This window comes from Mastomys coucha, unplaced genomic scaffold (assembly GCF_008632895.1).
Source record: "Mastomys coucha isolate ucsf_1 unplaced genomic scaffold, UCSF_Mcou_1 pScaffold6, whole genome shotgun sequence".
Lineage (NCBI taxonomy): Eukaryota > Metazoa > Chordata > Mammalia > Rodentia > Muridae > Mastomys > Mastomys coucha.
In genome coordinates, this window is record NW_022196912.1 from 30,185,818 (window position 1) to 30,207,231 (window position 21,414).

A 21,414-nucleotide genomic window follows, 5' to 3' on the forward strand; every position below is an offset into this window, starting at 1 on the left:
TCAGAAATCCGCCTGCCTCTGCCTCCCAGGTGCTGGGATTAAAGGCGTGCGCCACCACCGCCCGGCCAAAACTTCTTTCTTTATTAGAGACTTAGATGAGGGGAAAGCTGTGGTGGCAGGAGAGAGTGGCAGTTATTCTATGGTCCATTCTTAGCTATCAGCACAAGAGATTCCTCCTCTTGACCACAAGGACTTGCCAGGATCGCACTGCTGTTTCTAGAATATTCTGAGAGGTCCAGAGCTATGAGAGATGGACCTGGTCCTCTTCCCCTGTGAACTTAACCAGAGCAGGTACAGCCAGGCCCTTGGCAGCCCAAGCAATCCCAAAGAAGAAGGCAACCCCTAAGATCAAAATTAACCTGCACTTCCATCTTAGCCTGAGACCGAATTAAAAAATGAAAGTCTGACCACTGTACGAAGAGAAGCTCAGATTTCCTGCTAGTAGGGAAATGCAAAGAATGTACTAGGAGAGGATTTCTCACCCCACACCCATTAAGCTACAGAAGTTGAGATGGTACCCATTGCTACAGGGAAGAAGAGTATATTCTCATACACTAGTAGTGGAAATGAAAGCCAGGGGGCAAAATACCAAGTCCGGTTAATAAGATTTATACTTTGACATAACAGTTCTCATCTCTGAAACTCTGGCCCATCTAAATAAAAGCAGTCATGTGTGAAAATAGTTGTTTATGGATGTTTATTTCAATATCATCTGCATGATCACAAAAGAAATCCAGAAAGAGAGAATGGCAATGCTCCCTAATAGTGCAATGTTTAAGGAACCGTACATAGCCAAAGGACGAAATGCTGTATAGAGATTCTAGTAAAGACTCTAGTGGGGCTACACCAAGTGATCCAGATCTTCCCGAAATATCATTAAATAAGGAAATCAGGATGAAGAAAGCACACATAGTGCAGTGTCATTTCTGTAAAACATGGCAAAATCTCTGTGTGTATACCCTCCTAAGTCAGTATGGAATCATATGAACAGGTGCTGATGTGGAAGGACACATAGAGTTGTCCATAGAGACAGTGAGACTGGAGGAAGACATGGGGAACAGAGATGAGGGTGGGGGTATGAGCCAAGACAAAAAGGAATTTAAAAAGGCAAGAAAAATAGAAAGCGAAAACTGACCCTTCTTTGAAGACTTTGGGGGAATGTATGGGAAGAGGAACATACGCATAAAGAAAACCCATCCAAAGAACCACGGAGGAGCTTCCCAGGTCCCTGGCTCCCTCTGTGGGATGGCAGTGGAAGAATGCTTTTTGTGAACATGTAACCTTTCTCCTGGACAGGTACGAGCTCAAGCTGGCCATTCCTGAAGGGAAACAAATTGTCCTTTATCCTGACAAGGACGAACCTAAATATATCCTGAACATCAAGAGGGGCATCATCTCTGCTCTTCTGATTCCCCCAGAGACAGAAGAGGACAAACAAGTGTTGTCCCTGGTGAGAATCTTAAAAGTTGATGACAGAGCCTTTTCAAAGTCCTCTTCCCACATCAGAGGCCAGCCTCAGCTTAGATAAGATACACTGCCTGTTGATGAGATGTAAAGCAGTTACATGGGGAACCCTAGATTGCTATGAGTACCAGAGATCATAGTTGCCATCTCCCCGAAGCTTACTGACACACTGTCTTTAACATTTTGATGGTATTGGGTCTAATTTTAAAGCTTTTCCTGGGACTTTTATCTATTCCGCTAGCTCTGGTCCAGGTTTGTTTCTTGTGCCCATGTCATAACACAGGAAAGCCTTGTGTATTTTAGACACCAAGAAGATTTATAATATATTGTATTTCAAGTCAACCTCAGGGAGAATTCAAATATTTATTTATTTATTATATGTAAGTACACTGTAGCTGTGTTCAGATATCCCAGAAGAGGGCGTCAGATCTCATAATGGGTGGTTGTGAGCCACCATGTAGTTGCTGGGATTTGAACTCTTCTTTGGAAGAGCAGTTGGTGCTCTTAACCACTGAGCCATCTCTCCATCCCTGGAAGAATTCAATGTACTTCAAGAACAAGAAAATTTCCGAGCTTTGACTATGCTCTAAGCTCCCAACTCCACAATGATTGGACCATTGAGAGACTTATCCTACCTGGCCCTGCCCTTAGGGCCAACCCTTGTGGGTCTGCTTCTCCCAGTATTAGCTAGCCAGGCACAGAAATGCTATCCTATGCCTGGGAGCAAAGAAAACTCCCTCAATCCATATCCTTCCTGCCTCTATAACCAGATGTCTTTCTGAGCCCCTCTCAAGCACCTGGTGGTGTTTTCCCACACTGAGTGTACCTGACCATATATTGGGCTCCCACAGGATACTGTGTATGGAAACTGCTCAACTCAGGTTACCGTGAATTCAAGAAAAGGAAACGTGGCAACAGAAATGTCCACAGAGAGAAACCTGCAGCAGTGTGATGGCTTCCAGCCCATCAGCACAAGTGTCAGCCCTCTTGCTCTCATCAAAGGCCTGGTGAGTCTCAGAACACATCATCATACACATCCACTGGCAGCCTTCTTAGGAAAACTCTGAAATGTTCTAGCTAGTAGGCATCTCAGAGAAGAGCCTGCCTAGCTTATTCATTACATAGACTTTAGTGAGACCCTGAAAACCAGAAATGAGAAGGACTGCCAAGACTGACGAGTTGTTAGAAATTATTGCAGGACTGAATCTGGGTTCTGGACTTCCACTGCAGAGCTTGGTCTTCCCTGCTCTCCTTCTGTCACAGCACCAGCCATCTGCCTGTGTAACCCTGAGATGATATACCTGTCACTTCTCTTCCCTCATGGGTCTGTCACTTAGGACAAGAGTTGGTTGTCCTGAGAGAGTAGCCTCTACAGAACTTATGAGGCCTATGTTCTTTCATTTCCTTCAGGCCATGAAGTGGCATGAATGTGTCTCAGCTTCCTGTTCTCCATCCCAAGTAGATCTAAGCCCTGTAGGTCCTGCCTAAGTGCCCCTTCCACAGCCACCATATGCTGCTATACAGACAGGATCCTATGGTACATGTTACCAGAGTTTGCCCAGTCCCTGTAACACATCCCAGGACATGAGTCACAGGTTGTCTCAGTCAACGTGAACTACTGAACAATCCCTGCCATCCTTGCCAATCTTCCTAGACATTGTCCTTGAATCTAGAAAGAGATGGTCTGATGACCATGAGGGTCAGAGTTAGATAAGACCAATGCATTGGCTTGGCATCTTTTCTTAGAATCTGCTCTGAATTCATCCTTACTCTGGATAGAACTAAAGGAGAGAGGAAGACAGAGAAGGAAGGAAGAAATGAAAGAGGGAATCAAATGAACCATGGGCAGCCTCCCCTCAGGGTGCTTTCAGACTAACATGGCAACAAAGTTTATATATCTACCAGTAAGGAACATACTATAGTTGGTAAAAGAACTGAGTCATGCAGAGAAGCAACCCTGGACCTGACCAGGAAAAATCAAGCACCTACCATTCTCCTTGCACTGGGCAGAGTCATAAAAGATGTGGAAGAAAGCTGAAAAACTAAAAGCTTAGATAAATGGTGTACATGTGCATGGGAGATAATGTAGGATGCAAGGTGCACATTATACGTGATGGACACTGCAGTGGGATGGAGTGTGCTGTCTTATGTTCCCTTAGCTACTGTCAGTTATTGAGTTGTTTTCCTTTCACTGAGTTCACTAGTGCTGCAGACTTCTACCCTCTATTTCCTTGAAGACAATGCCCTGTGGCAGAAGAGTCAGCTTGAAATCCCAGGGACTAACCAAAATGTTTTCCTCTGATCTTATGCACAGGCCCACCCCTTGTCCACTCTTATCAGCAGCAGCCAATCGTGCCAGTACACCCTGGATCCCAAGAGGAAGCATGTGTCTGAAGCTGTCTGCAATGAGCAGCACCTTTTCCTGCCTTTCTCCTACAAGTAGGTCACCTACTGCTTCCAATGCCCATCATTTAATAGGATTGTGGAGCTGTATACCACCTGAGTGCGCAGTTCCAGACTAGGATAGGCTTAGAGGAAGCTGTGGACGGTACAAGGCAGAGGCTGTCATCCCTTTCCTGCTTTTAAGATCATAGGGAATTTGCCAGAAACGTCTCAAGCACGTGGAACCATTTGAGACCAACAAAAGGTATCTCAGACTCAGACCTTAAGGGCTTATAGATCCAGAAAAAATTATGCATTGTTCATCGCATGATGCCCTAGTTTAAAAGAGCTTCATGAAGGATTTGGGATTTTCCAAAGGAGACTTACATATCCAAATCCATGTTAAAAACTGACATTCAATTAACATTCATTAGAGAATTACTATGTCCATGAGACAGTGCTGTGGGAGTTAGAAAAGAATTTAAAGGCTGGGATATAGTCCCAACCCTCTGGGAATTCTAGATTGGTGTAAAGTATAATAAAGAATAATTAGTGTGAGCAGGAAGTGGTGAGCACCACCTATTGGAGGTTTGAGATGCATGAATTTGAACGTCCTTTGAAAAGTGAGAAGAATAGGGACAGAGGAATAGATGGAGACCTTTCAACTTGAAAAGAATAGCATTATCTCGAGAACTGGTCACCTATGATGTAATGTACTTCCTGTGTTACCAGGAATAAGTATGGGATCATGACACATGTAACACAGAAATTGAGTCTTGAAGAAACACCTAAGATCAACAGTCGCTTCTTCAGTGAAGGTAAGATTTTATGTCCCCTAGATATCATGAAATCTACCCACAGGGTGTCATCCCTGGCTAAGCTCTTAGTGTGTTCCCTGTTAAATGCCTGCAGACCAATAAGTGATGTGGACTCTGGTGTTCTGGCCACTGGACTACAACTATCCAGAGAGCATTTCAGAAGATGTCAAGGGGTTGTGGGACAAAGGGAAGGGAGGCAAAATCCACCTGTCTGGTAGTTTATGAGTAAGAAACTGGAAGACTGAGTCGAATGTGATTGCTCTGGTAGCGCTGACAACATCATACATTTATAAGACTCAGACCCATTCCAGGTGATGTGGGGCCAGCAGAAAAGAAACTTCAGGGTCAAGCCAGGTAGTAATCTAAGGAATTGATCTTTAGAGCTAAAAAGAATTTTAAAGAATTTTAGTCTAAACCCAGGCCAGCAATGCTTTGTATGTTGGTGTGGCAACACTTGGACTTGTGCATTATTTTATTGTTTTCTTAGTTGGTAGATACTGTGAGTTCAGAGGGTGGAGACACATGCTTATATTTCTATCCCATAGACCAGTGATTCTCAACCTGTGTGTCAATACCCCTTTGCGGTCAAATGTCCCATTCACAGGAGTCACCTAAGACCCTCAGGAACTCAGATATTTACATTATGATTCATAACTAACAAAAATGCAGTTATGAGGTAGCAATGAAAATAATTTTATTGTTGGGGGTCCCTACAACATGAGGAATTGTTATAGGATCACAGCATTAGGAAGTTTGAGAACCACTGCTGTAGAAGGAAATGACACACAATAAGGCTTAATGAGGTAGTCTTGGTCATAGACTGAGTGCCCAAGTCTAGTCAAAGTCAACACTATAGCTCATTTCCATGAGCTAATGGGGCTACAGGAGAGTATCTGCTCTCCATAGGCTCCTAGTGGGAGAACTGATATGTGAGGACCACTGAGTTTAGCCTAGGTGTTGCCATGGCAGCAGCAGAGCCTACTAGCCATTCTGTACAGCACAGGATAATCTGATACAGATTCACACAAGCTTGAATTCAACTCCAGGTTGACCTCACACATTTAGAGAGTTCTTGGGTAAGAATTCTCAAAGTAATAGGACAAGAGAGAAGGCTCATCAGTTAAGAGCACATGCTGCTCTTCTAGAGGACCTGAGTTCAGTTCCTAGAACTCCCACTGGGTGGCTCACAAGCTCCCAAAACTCCAACTTAAAGGGTTCTGACACCCTGTTTTGCTCTTTGTAGGTACCTGCATTTATGCACACAAATCCACACAGAGATACAGATAAATAAAGAAATAAGATTTTCAGAAGAATTATCAAATTATGCTGCTCACCTTATTTCCCTTCTCCTCTCTTTAACTTGTAGAACATTCCCCCTCCAAAAGACAATGATGAGTGAATGAAAATATCCAGCCCAGAGTCTGATGTCTAATAAGAGTTGATGACATAGTCATTGTCTTTTCTTTTTCCTTCTGCTGATACCTTTGCCATTTCCAGTTTCCAGTCAACAACGACGTTGAGCTACATACAGAAGTAAAACTACCTTGACACTTCTCTTCTTCCAGGTACCAGCCGGGTGGGTCTGGCCTTTGAGAGCACCAAGTCCACATCAACCCCAAAGCAGGCTGATGCTGTTTTGAAGATCCTTCAAGAACTGAAAAAATTGTCCATCTCAGAGCAGAATGCTCAGAGAGCAAATCTCTTCAACAAACTGGTTACGGAGCTGAGAGGCCTCACTGGTGAAGCAATCACATCCCTCTTGCCACAGCTGATCGAAGTGTCCAGGTAGGTCTTTAAAGGTTATAAATCAAATTATCAACCAACCTGTGGAAGCTGCAGAATCTTTAGCCCAAGAATCTTGGGAACTATTTAATTGTCAACTCACATAACCAGTTAATTGGCTAATATCTACTGTCTGGAGAACTGTCATCTAAGTTGCTTAGAGTTTTGTAAGCAAGATGCACACAGCATTGAAGTCATACATGTATCTGTGTGCTAACATCCAAGAGTACTGTGTAGTTATCACATTTTATAGGTGTCTTCTAATTCCTAATTCCATTGTGAGCACCATAAGGACCTCCATTGAACCTTTAAGGCTAGCAGAAAGAAAACTCAGATAGACAAAACAGTATAGTTTGTCACTTGCTGTACAGATGATACATGTTCTATGTGCTAAGAAGCTTCACAGGAAGGGTCTGTGCTTATGCTGACAAGGCAGAGTCTCTGTCACCACAAAAGGGCAATAATAACAGCCCTCATTGGCTTCAGGCCTAGGGGTCCCTTGGCTTCCCTCCATGATGTTTCTGTAGTGGTAACATCCCTAGAGATGACATCGTGGAGGAAGTCATCATGATTACTGGACTCCAAGCTATAGTGTGAAAGATGGTTAGCTCTGGATAGTGGAAAAGGTTATGTAAGTACTCTCCTGGCAGAGAATATGCCAGGTGCTGAGGATGTGAGATTTGTCGTGAGGGTCCTCTGTGTAACTCTCTCTATACATCTCTTCTCAGCCCCATCACTTTACAAGCCTTGGTTCAGTGTGGACAGCCACAGTGCTATACTCACATCCTCCAGTGGCTGAAAACTGAGAAGGCTCACCCTCTCCTGGTTGACATTGTTACCTACCTGATGGCTCTGATCCCAAATCCCTCAACACAGAGATTGCAGGAGATCTTTAACACTGCCAAGGAGCAGCAGAGCCGAGCTACCCTGTATGCCCTGAGCCACGTGGTTAACAGGTGAGACTCCACCTTGCCTTACTCAATCTTACATGTCTTGTCCTGAGAGAAAAGGAAGCCTCAATACTCTGCTTCATGCTGGCGTTTTCTCCACCTTCAAATCCTAGCTCTTTCTTCCATTTTTCTATTGCTTAATTAGAGAGAGACCAATTGAAATAAGAATTAGCAAACACAAGTTTGGATTTTAAAAAAGGTTTAACTATGCCTCTCATTCTTTTTAACTTGGTAGCTATTTTGATGTGGACCATTCAAGGAGCCCAGTTCTGCAAGATATTGCTGGTTATCTGTTAAAACAGATTGATGATGAATGCACGGGGGATGAAGATCACACCTTCTTGATTCTGAGGGTATTCTTTCCATATTTTGCATTATTTTCATCATTTCAAAAATGTCCATTCTGGAAAGTGCTTATTTCTGCACCATGATGAGCTCTTGTTTCATTTCTTCAATGAAGGTCATTGGAAATATGGGCAGAACCATGGAACAAGTAATGCCAGCCCTCAAGTCCTCAGTCCTGAACTGTGTGAGAAGTACAAAACCATCTCTGCTGATTCAGAAAGCTGCTCTCCAGGCCCTGAGGAAGATGGAACTGGGAGATGAGGTAAAGTTCACTGTGCAGTTCTAAAAATAAAAGTTGATGCTGATCAACAAGATTCAGTAAGTGTAAAAACAACCTCTTACCTGTCTCACCAACTGGGTTTCCCAGTACCATAATCTATGTGCTGGTTTCAATAAACCCATTCACATCCTAGTACTATGTGGACATGAAAGACACACTACTTTGTAGCTAATCCATGAAGCAGAATGCATTTTTTTTTCTACATGCTATCCTACTACAAACTGATCATCATCTCATCTTAGGAAAACACTGATACTACCTAATCAAATTCAATAGAGAATTTGATCTTACCTTCGGTGGTAAAAATTCCAGAGCATTAAAAACCATCTTATCCAAACTTATCATTTTCCATCTTTTTCCTTATTAAAATAATCTTATTTAGACAATAACATAATTGTCTAATAACTAGATAATTAGAAAAATCTACATTAAGACAAATTTCTCATAAGTGGCAGGTCTGTGTGCTGTAATGCGATTGAGATCAGCACATATTCTATATAAATCTTCTGGGGACCATTCCTTGGGCTTGTCATCCTGGAGAACACTGAAGAAGACTAGGTATCAGCATTTGCAGCCATTTTAGAAAGACATACCGGCATCCACCAGATATGCTCTGTCTTGACCAAAAGAGAGCGATCTCAATATTCCCTTCCGCTGCAGGTCCGAACGATCCTTTTTGATACATTTGCAAATGGTGTCACTCCAGTGGAGAAGAGACTGGCTGCATATCTCTTGCTGATGAAGGGCCCATCCTCATCAGATATTAACAAAATCGTCCAACTTCTCCAATGGGAACAGAGTGAACAGGTGAAGAACTTCGTGGCATCTCACATTGCCAACATCTTGAACTCAGAGGAACTGTATGTCCAAGAGTAAGTGAGAGCCATTTTCCCCCATCAGCCACTGAGAAGCCTGGGCTGGGACACCAATCCCCCAATTCTGGCACTGTCTGTCTTCAGGAACACTTAAAGTGAATGTGCACAGACCTTGAGCCAAAGTTTTGGGATATATAAGTCCATATACCTTTAGTTGCCATTAGAAATTCATATATGCTTGGGATATGAGGTGACAATCGACAAGTAACACAGGGTTCTGACTCAAAGTATATTCTTTCTTTTCCTTTAGTCTGAAAAATTTGATCAAAAGTGCTCTGAAGGATTCTCAACTTCCAACGATCATGGACTTCAGAAAATTTTCCCGAAACTATCAAATTTCCAAATCTGCTTCTCTCCCATCGTTTGACCCAGTCTCAGCCAAAATAGAAGGGAATCTTGTATTTGATCCAAGCAGTTATCTTCCCAAAGAAAGCATGCTGAAAACAACCCTCACAGTCTTTGGACTTGCTTCACTTGATCTCTTTGAGGTATGTGTGTCTGAAGGAGCTCAGTGTAGTTTGCCCGTTTCTGTTCAACACCGTCTGTCTCCACTAGGGGTCATCTGAAGCATGAGTCCTTAGACTAGAGCCAAAGATGTCTCAGAGCAGTCCCTGGAACCCCAACCCTAGAAAATACATGCGCTCTCCACTAAGCTACATACATGATTTCTCCCTTCATCAAACCTTAAATCTGCTCCCAACTCTAAATCCTTAATTATTTATCCTCTCTAGTCCTTAGCTGTGTCTTCTAGGAAAAGCTAGGAGAGTGCTACCTTTCAGGAGTCTGGTGAGATTTAAGTAAACAACTTCCTTCAAGTGTTTCTGCCATGTTCATCTGCTGCCTGTTTAATTACATGAGTTTAAGTGTCTGGGAAGGGAAGACAGGAGATGCCATACAACCAAAAGCCTAATGGTGTATTTTTCCTGGTTCTCTTTCTCAGGTTGGTTTAGAAGGAAAAGGCTTTGAGCCAACACTGGAAGCTCTTTTTGGTAAGCAAGGATTCTTCCCAGACAGTGTCAGCAAGGCTTTGTATTGGGTCAATGGTCGAGTTCCAGATCGTGTCTCCAAGGTCTTGGTGGACCACTTTGGCTATACTAAAGATGGCAAGCATGAACAGGTATATGTTTGTTAAATGTCCTTTTTTTTTTTTTAAAGTGGAGCTTTGGGTTTCACTGCCAGACATTCATCTGTATGCCTAGAAGCCATGAACATTCTATCTACCTGAAATAGTGACTGTGGCTATATATTAGACACTTTTGTGGGACTAAGAAAGATCCAGTGTCCTCTACACATAATAGCTTCTTGGAAATTTAGTGGGAACAAGGTCGACTGGAGGCACTCCAGTGAACAACTGAGTGTGCCATGTCAGATAAGAGTTTGGATTCACAACAGCAGTTCCCCTAATTATCCTTCAAGTCAAGCATTGCTTTGAAAACACTTCTATCCCTGACACATGCTTACTGTCTCCAACCCGTACACCCTTGGGAAGTTTGCCTGATATTACATATAACTGATCTGTTTCTAGATCAATGAAGTACTAACAATCCATATCTCACATCATCACTTAATGGCTAAATGAAATAAGTTACATGGCCCCTAATATTATTACTGATTGCTCAATAAGCAGACAATAATAAATTTTCATCATTATTAACAATTTTTCCTCACCTGTCACTCACATTGGTGCATTGGCCAGTGAGAACAAAGTCCACTTTGAAACTGGCAATGAATTCTTACTTTAAGGAGTAGAACCTAGGTTGTATATGCTGGAGTTTATTGTCCTGATTGTTTGAACTCAGAGTATAGTCGGTGTGATTGGCACCATAAAAATCACTTGTTAGAAATGATGGCTTACCCAAGTTCTACTGAATCAGACCCCATTTTAAAAAGACTGCAGCAAAAACATAGGTGTGTATATTTAAGGTTTAGAAGTAGGGCCATAGCTTGTTTTCAAGTGTTAACTTGTGATTAACTCCTGATTTCTGATCTCCACCTACAGCTGATCCATTTGGGATCTTCTTCCTGGTACCTTATGTCAGTTCTTGAAGCTGTTTATTTGTTTGTTTGTTTGTTTTTAGTTGTGGATCTGTTGTCATGTGTTTTCCACACTTCCGTCTGATTTATATAATAGCCACCTTTTCTCAAGAAATCCCTAGCATCCTTCCTAGTAGAGGGATAGGGGGCTAAGCAAGGGAGGAGAGCAGAGGGCATCCTAACGTAAGGTTCCCTAGGGATCCTGGTATCCCGGAGAACAGCGGTTCCCCTAATTATCCTTCAAGTCAAGTATTGCTTTGAAAACACTCCTATCCCTGACACGTGCTTGTGATTCTTCATCTCTGTTTAGAAAAGGTCTCTTTCACTAAAAGGTGGGGCCCAGTTCTTGTACCTGACCTGTACATTTGATCATGCTTGCAGTGAAGCTGTGAGTTTGAGTACACCACAGCTGTGTTAGGTAGACTGGCCTGAGGAATCTGTAAGTGTTGGGCAGAACTGGTATCTCATTAGATATTTTGTTACTAAAATCCTAGGACATGGTGAATGGAATCATGCCCATTGTGGACAAGTTGATCAAAGATCTGAAATCTAAAGAAATTCCTGAAGCCAGGGCCTATCTCCGCATCCTAGGAAAAGAGCTTGGCTTTGTCAGGCTCCAAGACCTCCAAGTCCTGGGGAAGCTACTGCTGAGTGGTGCACAAACTTTGCAGGGAATCCCCCAGATGGTAAGTGACTCAGGTCTTGTCTGAGCTGAGTTCTTCTTAGATTTCCCCAGCCTCACAAACCTAAGAAAGTTTTTATATATCCTTCAAAGTACAAGTTTGCCCTAAATTTCAGTAAAGAGGATTTTTGAGGGCTACGAAGGGCACTCAATGAATAAAGTTTGACTTGATCGGAAGACTGACCTGGGTTTGGACCCCAGAAACTACATTTAAAAAGCATATGGTGGTGACATATTCTGATAATTTAAGCGCGGGGAAGGCAGACACAGGCAGATCCTTGGCACTTAATAGCAGACTGACTTAGCCAAATCAGCAAGTTTCAAGTCAAGCTGAAAGATACAGTACCCAAAACCAAAGGTGAACAGTATCCCGAGGAATGACATCAGAGGTTGATATGGAGTACACACACATATATACATACACATGCGTGTACGTGGACACCCACATACATATGCACACATGTAAACATGCATATATATGCACACACATTCTTAAAAGGTAAAGTGGCTGGGGAGGTGGCTCAGGGGGTAAAGTGGTTGCTATGTAAGCATGAGGGCCTGAGGTCAAATCTCCAGCACTCTCATAAAAGCCAGGCACAGCCATTCCCATAATGGTTCAAGTGCTGAGGTAAGAGACAGGCAGATTCTAGAAGCTCATTGGTCAGCTAGCCTGGCCAAAACAAAGAAGCTTCAATGAGCGACCTTGTCAAAGAACAGAGAATGGTAAAGAAAAACACCCAGCATTAACTTCTGGTCTCACAGTTAGATGCATAAGTACGCATAAGGGCATATGCACACACACACACACACATACACACACACACACACACTCACATACACACACCCTATATGCACAAAGCTCTACTTAAAAAGATGATAAAGATTCTTATATCTAAAAACCTGGTACCATTTGGAAACAATGCCATCATAATAGTTGTATCTTTCAAGCATATTAGTTTGATCTTTTATTTTGATTAGAAAACAATTTTCAGCATACCTTCCTCCACTTAGGCTGGCAGTTTTTTCAAATATTGAAATGATGCAATAATTATTAAATAAAGTTTTTAGCAAACTGTAACCCACTACTGACATTTCTGTTATATTTACATTATATAAGTTTATCATAAAAAGGGGAAGGATACAAATATGTTCCCTATGATTAGATAAATAATCATGTTGGCTTTAAGAACAGAAGTCTCGAGAGCTGGGGGTGTTAACTCAGCGACACAGAAGTCACCTGGCATTGAAAAGCCTGGGTTCCATCTCATGCACTTTGAAAGGAAGAAAGAAAAAGAACACAAGTCTCAAGTTCTTTTGTGGAAGTGCTATATAAAATAAAGCGAAATTTGATGAATATTAGCACAGACATTGCTTCACAGCCCTAACTTTCCCACAGTTGACTTTACCATAATATAATACACTTCTGATGAAATCTCATTTGCAATCAAATTTTTACAAGAGGAAAATAATGTCATGCATCATACTTAAAGTTCATAAAGCTGTGAGGTTCATCTAGGGACCTCTAAATCAGCAGTTTCAAATGACATGACATTCAAGCCAGAGAAACTGCTTATACCAGTTACCATGAACTTACATTCAGCGGATCCTCCAGATAATCAAAATGTACTAGCTCCCCCCTTTCTAAATAAAGAGGCGTTGCTGTGTGGCATTTAGGAAACCACATTTAATACCACTCACCCACATCCAGCTTACTGCAAATTGTTGTCTGTTGTTGGATTTTCAGGTTGTACAGGCCATCAGAGAAGGGTCAAAGAATGACTTGTTTCTCCACTACATCTTCATGGAGAATGCCTTTGAACTCCCCACTGGAGCAGGGTTACAGCTCCAAGTGTCCTCATCTGGAGTCCTCACCCCGGGGATCAAAGCTGGTGTGAGACTGGAATTAGCCAATGTAAGACTCTGTTATTCATCTCAATCAAATCAATGACTGTTTCTTTTCCTTCAGGGTGGGATTCTTGTACACATGTGTAAGACATGCTCCACTTCAAGGCAAAGAGCATCATGATTGCAATCTTCTTGCTAATTTTTATGAGGAATTTTAGGATTCTACTAGCATATATTATCTCTCAACATCTCTACTTGAGATGCCATAATGGAAAGAGAAACCAGCTGTTCTCTAAGTGAATGAAGACCCTAGTTATCTTTATATCCAAGAGTGCTTAAAGTTAGTTCAGGCTCTCCCTAGTCCTGGGAAATGCACCCTTGCTCTGGGGAAAATGAATGTTTCAGCTTTTCTTCCAAAAGCACAATTGTGGTCCCTGTGGTAAGAATTAGCAGAGGCATTTGCTAGGGTTCAGAAACAGGGGTTGAGCTGTCAGCCAGGGTGCAGAGACACTGCATAAAACTGAACAGGTCGCCTTTTGACTTCCAGATTCAGGCAGAACTAGTGGCAAAGCCCTCTGTGTCCTTGGAGTTTGTGACAAATATGGGCATCATCATCCCAGACTTCGCTAAGAGCAGTGTCCAGATGAACACCAACTTCTTCCACGAGTCAGGCCTGGAGGCTCGAGTGGCCCTGAAGGCTGGGCAGCTGAAGGTCATCATTCCTTCTCCAAGGAGACCAATCAAGCTGTTCAGTGGCAGGTAATTCTGTCACCGAGGTCTATCTGACCTGTTTGAAAGAAAGAATTGGGTGTGGATCTGCAGGAGTTAACCCGGCTAGACAACAATTGGGTAACACAAGTTCCTGGAAAACAGTAGAAGATTGTCTTTGACTCTACAATGCACATAAAAACTAAAGGCTTTTATGCCTCTCTTCATCATATTTAGCATCTGCTGGTTAGTCAGCTATGTGGCTATGGAGTTCTGTTTAATTTCATAACCACATGATTATGAGATCCAACCTTACATTAAGGGTTCCACTTTGAATGGTATCCTCAACACATTCGTTTCCTTGCTCAGAAATAACACTCAATTGCCTAGTTTATATCAATCTTGTTGAAGGAGATGCACAAGGATCCTGATCCTCTAGATTTTAATTCTATAAGGAAGGCATGCAGTTAAAGAAATGACAGTAATGAGTCATGGGCTGGTTGAGAGAAAGAGTAGTATACTGTGAAATCATAGATCATGAAGCCTTTAGGAGTCAGACTTTCTAAAGGCCTATGTCAAAGGAGAAAGGAGTGTGTGTCCACGCAAGGAGTACAGTATTTGTAATGGCCCAAAAGATAAAGAAAATTAGTTGAGTTAGTAAAGAACACAGGAAGCATAGGAAAGATATAGTGGGAAAGGGCTGTTCATCTTGCACCATGACTAGTCTTCTAAGTCCCTGGAAAGAGTGTAGACTCTTCTGAAGCCAAAGGAATTGAGGAGTATAGTTAGGATGAGCTAGTGTTTCTGGTGAGCAATAAAAAGGTAAAAAGGAAATAGAACTGGAGAGCTATTAGAAGTTAGGACTGAAAGAAGATAGGAGTTCATATTAGAGGAATATTTATGGGGAAGATAGAAGTTAAGCTCTAGAAATTGTGAGGAAGTAGAAAACTAAGTGTTCGACAATTGACTACTTGTGGGGTAAAGAGAATGAAAAGAGGGAAGTGATGGGGCCTTCACTGAAATAGGAAACACAGAGACGGGGGAGAGAGAATGGGGAAAGGGAGAAAGGAAGGCAAGGAGAGAGAGAGAGAGAGAGAGAGAGAGAGAGAGCGCTATAGCTTGGAGTGAGATGATGGATTTCTACTGTGAAACAAGTAATTTAAACTCCTAGTCAGCAAATGGACCTATGGGTCTGAGCCCAGTAAAGAGATAATCACAGAGAAGAAAGACAAAACATCAAGAAACTAGGTCCAGAACACAGACAATATAAACATGTGAAATGGTGATGGAGTTAAATAATAAACAGTGCTGAGGGGTACGAAGTAGACATGCCCTAAACAGATTGTCACTGGCACATCAGGAAAGCTTGGCCTTAACACCACCAAAAGTAGGGATGGAGATCCTGAAGAAAGCACACATTCCAAAAAAGAAACTAGGGCATGGGTAAAATTGGTTCTTTTTTTTTTTTCATTTTTAAAGAACATCTAAAGTATCACAAAGTTTAAAGAGGTTAAACTCTAGTATCTTAACCTGGATATGAGAGAGCATTTCTATAAAACACTTCCGAGGGGTAAAGGAAGTTAAAGAACACACACATACACACAGTGCCATTGGATTACAGAGCAAGGGAGGGATTGGCAAGCATTTACAGGAGCATAAGGAGGGGGAGTCAGTGTAAGGTGTTAAGGTGTTTGGAGAGAACACTAAAAGGAGAAAAATCTCTTGGTTGTGAAGGAGACAAAATAGGGCTATGAAGGAAAAAAAGAGATACGTAGTGGGAGGTCAGGGTGTTCAGTGCACAGGTGCCAACACTTGAGCATTTGTGTGCTAGTAGAAAGAACTCAAAATGTAAGAAACCTTGCAAGTGAAAGAGGCAGAGTTCCCACTTGTCCACCTGTATCTGACCACTCTCTCCAAGCTTCTCTTTCCAATGTAAACTGGGAATCCTAGACCTACAGTGGAGGGATGAAAGATAATGTAGACAATGAAGCCAGTGTTACATCTGCAACCTGAGAGACCTTAACAATCATTTGGTTAATGCTCTTTGAACTCATAACTGCTTCTCAGTAAACCAAATAACATGAGGTGGGTTTAAACAAAAGAGAGAGGTAGAGGATGGGGCATGTGTCTAGTGAGATTCAGCAATAAGCATTCCAATTTCTGACACAAAAACAACTGCACCTTTTCATGCTTCACCAGCAACACACTGCATCTGGTCTCTACCACCAAAACGGAAGTAATCCCACCTCTGATTGAGAACAGGCAGTCCTGGTCAACTTGCAAGCCTTTCTTCACTGGCATGAACTACTGCACCACGGGGGCTTACTCCAACGCCAGCTCCACAGAGTCTGCCTCTTACTACCCACTGACAGGGGACACAAGGTGAGAGATTCTCAGTGCTCAGCCAGCATCTGCTTACTGTCCACCTGGATGAACAAAGAGAAAAATATCAAGGATTGTAGGTCCATGTTACCAACCTTAAGAGCTCACATCATCTTTTGAGAGCTTCAAACAGTGATTTTATGGCCAACATTTTGGGTTCCTCCTTGATATTCTCCATGTAATGGATGAGGTGGTCACAGCAGATTCCAGTCTGTCCATTCCTTTTCAGGGTCTCTAGATCCATTGTATAAGCTTTGTAAATCTGGCCAGTGTGTTCAAAGACCTCACAATGCTTTGGGGCTCATCCTCATTCCCTAGCCCCATTCTCACTACTTGTTCTTAGCATGACAGGCACGGGTCAACATTTCAACTCATCCAAAAGCTCCAGGGATGCTTGCCCTTGGGAGTCTCCCTTGCCTAGAGCTTTGGGGAAGATTAAGTAGAACCATTAGGAGTGTGAGATGATGTTAAAACTATAACATTTTTGTGGTGTGTGAGGCTAGATTGTTGGAGGGACATTATTATCTTTTTTAAAAGTGCTAGTAGTATTCACTGGATGTATTGTGATGTCTTTAGGTATGAGCTGGAGCTGAGGCCCACAGGAGATGTGGAGCAGTATTCTGCCAGTGCAACCTATGAACTCCTAAAAGAGGACAAGTCTTTGGTTGACACACTGAAGTTCCTAATTCAAGCAGAAGGTGGGTATCCCAGATGAGGCTGCAGTATCTCTGCCTCAGTCTTGGGTTCTAGACTCCAAAGGGGACATCCTTATGACGATGCATTAGACAAATATTTCCTGAGTTTCCAGTGTCAGGCCTTTCTTAGAACTGAGGCTAGAAATGAAGTCTTCAACTTCGTGGAAGATAGAGTAAACAGCCAAACAAGTACTCATGATATCAAAAACAGTGGTGAGAAGAGAAAACAGAGTATAGAAGGCTCTAGTTCAGTGGATCTCAACCTTCCTGAAGCTCGTTACCCTTTAATGCAGTTCCTTATACTGTGGTGACCCCCAACCATAAAATTATTTTCATTGCTACCTCATAACTGTAATTCTTCGACTGCTGTTAATCCTAATGTGAATACCTGAGATGTGACCCACCTCCAAAGGGGTCATGACCCACAGATTTGAGAACCTCTGCTCTAGGAAATAGTATATGTGGTAGGGAGAAAGGATGGTGGAAACAGTAAAGAGAATGATAGGAGAATTTTCACTGGTAAGTAATGTGAAATTTGTTTGTTGTATTTGTTTTGTTTTTTTGTTTGTCTTTGTTTTTGTTTTGAGACAGGCTCTCCCTGTGTATCCCTGGCTGTCCTGAAACTCACTCTGTAGACCAGGCTAGCCTCAAAATCAAAGGTCCACCTGTCTCTGCCTCCTAAGTGCTGAGATTAAAGGCATGCACCACCACCACTCAAAATTTGTTTTAAAAAAGGAAAAGGGGAACTGCAAACTGTGATAGGATGGAGAGGAGATAAACCACAGGGAAAGAGTTTCAGGCTAAGGGACCAGAATGTGCAAATACTCTGAGGTTGGAATATGTTAAGGAAAGATGGGAAGGGGGCAGAACTGAGAATCTACGTTGTAAGTAATTTCAGTAATTCTGTCAAGAAGAGGAGGTGTCTGGATCAGAGTAAATTTTCAGAATATTAGACCAGTTATGGGGAAAGAAGGCAGCAGAGACAGGTCCAGGATGTAATGAGCAGCTGTGGAAAGAGAGGGTTGGGAAGGTAATAAGGCAAGAGTGATAAACGATGACAGAGATGTAAGAAGTCATCATATTATTGCTATATTTTGAAGAATAAGAGCTTGCATTCCCTGAACATCTGAACATTGCCTACCACCTTGGATCTTTGCCCACTTGCCTCCCCACCCCACACCAACCCAGAACTCAGCATGGCTTATTAGTCCTCTCTTCACTGTGGCCTTGACCATATACCACTTACCATACCACATACCACAACAACAAGACATTTTGTGACCACCATGTAGGAAACAACCCCTCTTCTGTTCCTCTCTACCTCTTGTCCTCATAGCCCATTTCCCATGTCTTTATGATATTTACTGCCATCTAACACTGGCAACTGATTTGCTTACTATCTGCAGACCCCACTGACAACTAGAAGATGAGCCGTGCAAGAGCTGAGTACACCAGTAAATACTTGAAAATTCAGTATTGGATAATACATAGTCAATGGGGAAATCTTAACTGGTGTCACTGAAACCCACAGCAGTCAGGGTCTTGTAGTTTTCTCCTCTGCCTCCTTTTTCTTTACATAGCTACACAGTACCCATCTCTTAACTCTCTCATATACTCTTTCAGGAGTACAGCAGTCTGAAGCTACTGCAATGTTCAAATATAATCGGCGAAGCAGGACCTTATCTAGTGAAGTCCTAATTCCAGGGTTTGATGTCAACTTTGGGACAATCCTAAGAGTTAATGATGAATCTGCTAAGGACAAAACCACTTACAAACTCATCCTGGACATTCAGAACAAGAAAATCACTGAGGTCTCTCTCGTGGGCCATGTAAGGTAAGGAAAGGTTTAAGAGACCTGAGCTGATCTGGAGGCCCTGGTGGCTCTTTGCTTTCTTCTTCAAACTTAACATCTGATCCCACCAGGAATACCTCTGCTATACAGTCTACCTGAAAAGATAGTTCTCAACATTTTTACCCTTTGCACATAATCAGTTGGATGTTCCTATTATTTAACAAGCACTTGTTTCCTATTTATCAAGTATTTGCTAGGTGAATTAAAATTGTCTCAGTCTCATGTCTCTATTTATTGACAAAGGCATGATAGCTTGGAGTGTCCAATTGCTTGGCCAAGGCTAGAGAGAAAAATGAAAATGTTTTTTACAAAGTGTATCTATCTCCCTGCAAACTGCACACTCCATGCTGAATATTGGTTAATAAGTTAATGTGTTTGGTCTATGTATGGTTAGATCTCCGATTTGTTTGTGTCTGTGTGTGGTTTTTATCAATGAAACTTCTAATTATTGAATCCCATGTACCTACATCCTTGGAATAGACAAAAATCATTGATACCAACTTGTTTCCTTTTCAATAGTTATGACAAAAAGGGAGATGGCAAGATCAAAGGTGTTGTTTCCATACCCCGTTTGCAAGCAGAAGCCAGGAGTGAGGTCCACACCCACTGGTCCCCCAGCAAACTGCTCTTCCAAATGGACTCATCTGCTACAGCTTATGGCTCAACAATTTCCAAGAGAGTGGCATGGCGTTACGGTATGTGTCTCTTCCATCATGTGAACCCTTCCCAGAGTACTGTGTGCTTAAGGGTAGCTGCTGGGAGAATAGACATGAACTTATCTAACACCACTGACAGTCATGTTACATGTCCATTTTCAGATAATGAGAAAATCGAATTTGATTGGAACACGGGAACCAATGTGGATACCAAAAAGGTGGCCTCCAATTTCCCTGTGGATCTTTCCCGTTATCCTAGAATGTTACATGAGTATGCCAATGGTCTCCTGGATCACAGAGTCCCTCAAACAGATGTGACTTTCTGGCACATGGGTTCCAAATTAATTGTTGTAAGTATTATCATGCAGCAGAATAAACACATGGCTGTAGATGCTAACTAAATCACCAATTGAGCTGGGTGCAGAAGTATTCAAAGATGCATACATAAAGCTTGAATGGCTAGTTTCCCAGTCACATAAAGCTACATGGGACAAATATCCAATGGAAGCCACTAAGCAGAAAGGTTGTGTGTGTGTGTGTGTGTGTGTGTGTGTGTGTGTGTGTGTGTGTTCAAAGCCACTTCCAAACACTGGCTGGGGAGGTTAACTATGTGATATTATACATACATACATGCATACACACACATACACACACACACACACACACACACACATACACACACACAAAGAGGAGGGAGGGAGAAGAGGATGGCTCAGTCAGTAAAGTATTTTCTGTATAAGCATAGAGCTCTGTGATTGATCCCTATCAAGTGTGTATACCACTTGCCTATCATGAGAAGACAGGCAAGTGGTATACACTTGTGACCCCACCACAAAATGGTCAGAGACAGATGAATCCCCGAGAATCACTGTCAAGACAAATTGACAAGCCCCAGGTCGCAGTGAGAGACTTAAGTGCAAAACAAGCTAGGCAAACAATGTTAAAGAGGAAAGGATGCCTGAGGTTGACCTTTGGCTTCCATGCACTCTTCTAAACACATCCAAATGTATGCATGTGGACACACAACTACACACACACACACACACACACACACAAATAAACTAGTAAAAGAATAGTTACAGAGAAATCAGGAACTAGAAATTTATACTTTCCTGTAACGTATTTTTAACTTTCAGTGCATCTCCCTGCTCCTCCTTGATAACTGGTCTGCAACATGAACTATCAGTTCAGGTTGATTCTACTTAGAGATCCATCCAGACCCATTTCTTGTGCTAAAACTGTCCTGTCATTTTGTAGGCAACAAACACATGGCTTCAGATGGCAACCAGGGGTCTTCCTTACCCTCAAACTCTACAGGATCACCTCAATGGCCTTTCAGAGTTGAACCTCCTGAAAATGGGATTGCCCGACTTCCATATCCCAGACAACCTCTTCCTAAAAACGTAAGAGGGGAACTAAAGAGCATTATCTTTGTACTGGGCAAATAAATGGGAAAGTTTTACCTAGAAAGACTTAGTCTTTTTGTTGAAAACTTTTAGAGAAATTACTTAAGCACTTTGAACAGCTACAGAGTAAACACTGGTGTTTAGCATCATTAAAAATGAGTTCCTAATATGAACACCAGCCCAGTATGGAGAACTTATGAAAATTATTAAAGATTCTGAAAATCCTGATTATTAATGGTAAATCTATAATAGCCTGAG

At 42.1% G+C, this 21,414-nt stretch overlaps 1 protein-coding gene across 1 annotated transcript in view; it reads left to right on the forward strand.

Annotated features, from left to right (window-relative positions):
• Positions 1-21,414, forward strand: part of Apob (apolipoprotein B) — a 38,548-nt gene that overhangs the window by 3,946 nt on the left and 13,188 nt on the right. Inside the window, exons 5-24 of the mRNA XM_031355760.1 lie at positions 1,297-1,450; positions 2,316-2,471; positions 3,779-3,903; positions 4,579-4,664; positions 6,230-6,449; positions 7,175-7,402; positions 7,632-7,749; positions 7,857-8,003; positions 8,682-8,893; positions 9,147-9,384; positions 9,837-10,013; positions 11,425-11,616; positions 13,357-13,524; positions 14,005-14,216; positions 16,365-16,547; positions 17,124-17,245; positions 18,866-19,076; positions 19,614-19,789; positions 19,913-20,100; positions 21,008-21,153. Coding sequence (XP_031211620.1) covers positions 1,297-1,450; positions 2,316-2,471; positions 3,779-3,903; positions 4,579-4,664; positions 6,230-6,449; positions 7,175-7,402; positions 7,632-7,749; positions 7,857-8,003; positions 8,682-8,893; positions 9,147-9,384; positions 9,837-10,013; positions 11,425-11,616; positions 13,357-13,524; positions 14,005-14,216; positions 16,365-16,547; positions 17,124-17,245; positions 18,866-19,076; positions 19,614-19,789; positions 19,913-20,100; positions 21,008-21,153 — 3,459 coding nt within the window. The remainder of the gene's footprint in view (positions 1-1,296; positions 1,451-2,315; positions 2,472-3,778; positions 3,904-4,578; positions 4,665-6,229; positions 6,450-7,174; positions 7,403-7,631; positions 7,750-7,856; positions 8,004-8,681; positions 8,894-9,146; positions 9,385-9,836; positions 10,014-11,424; positions 11,617-13,356; positions 13,525-14,004; positions 14,217-16,364; positions 16,548-17,123; positions 17,246-18,865; positions 19,077-19,613; positions 19,790-19,912; positions 20,101-21,007; positions 21,154-21,414) is intronic.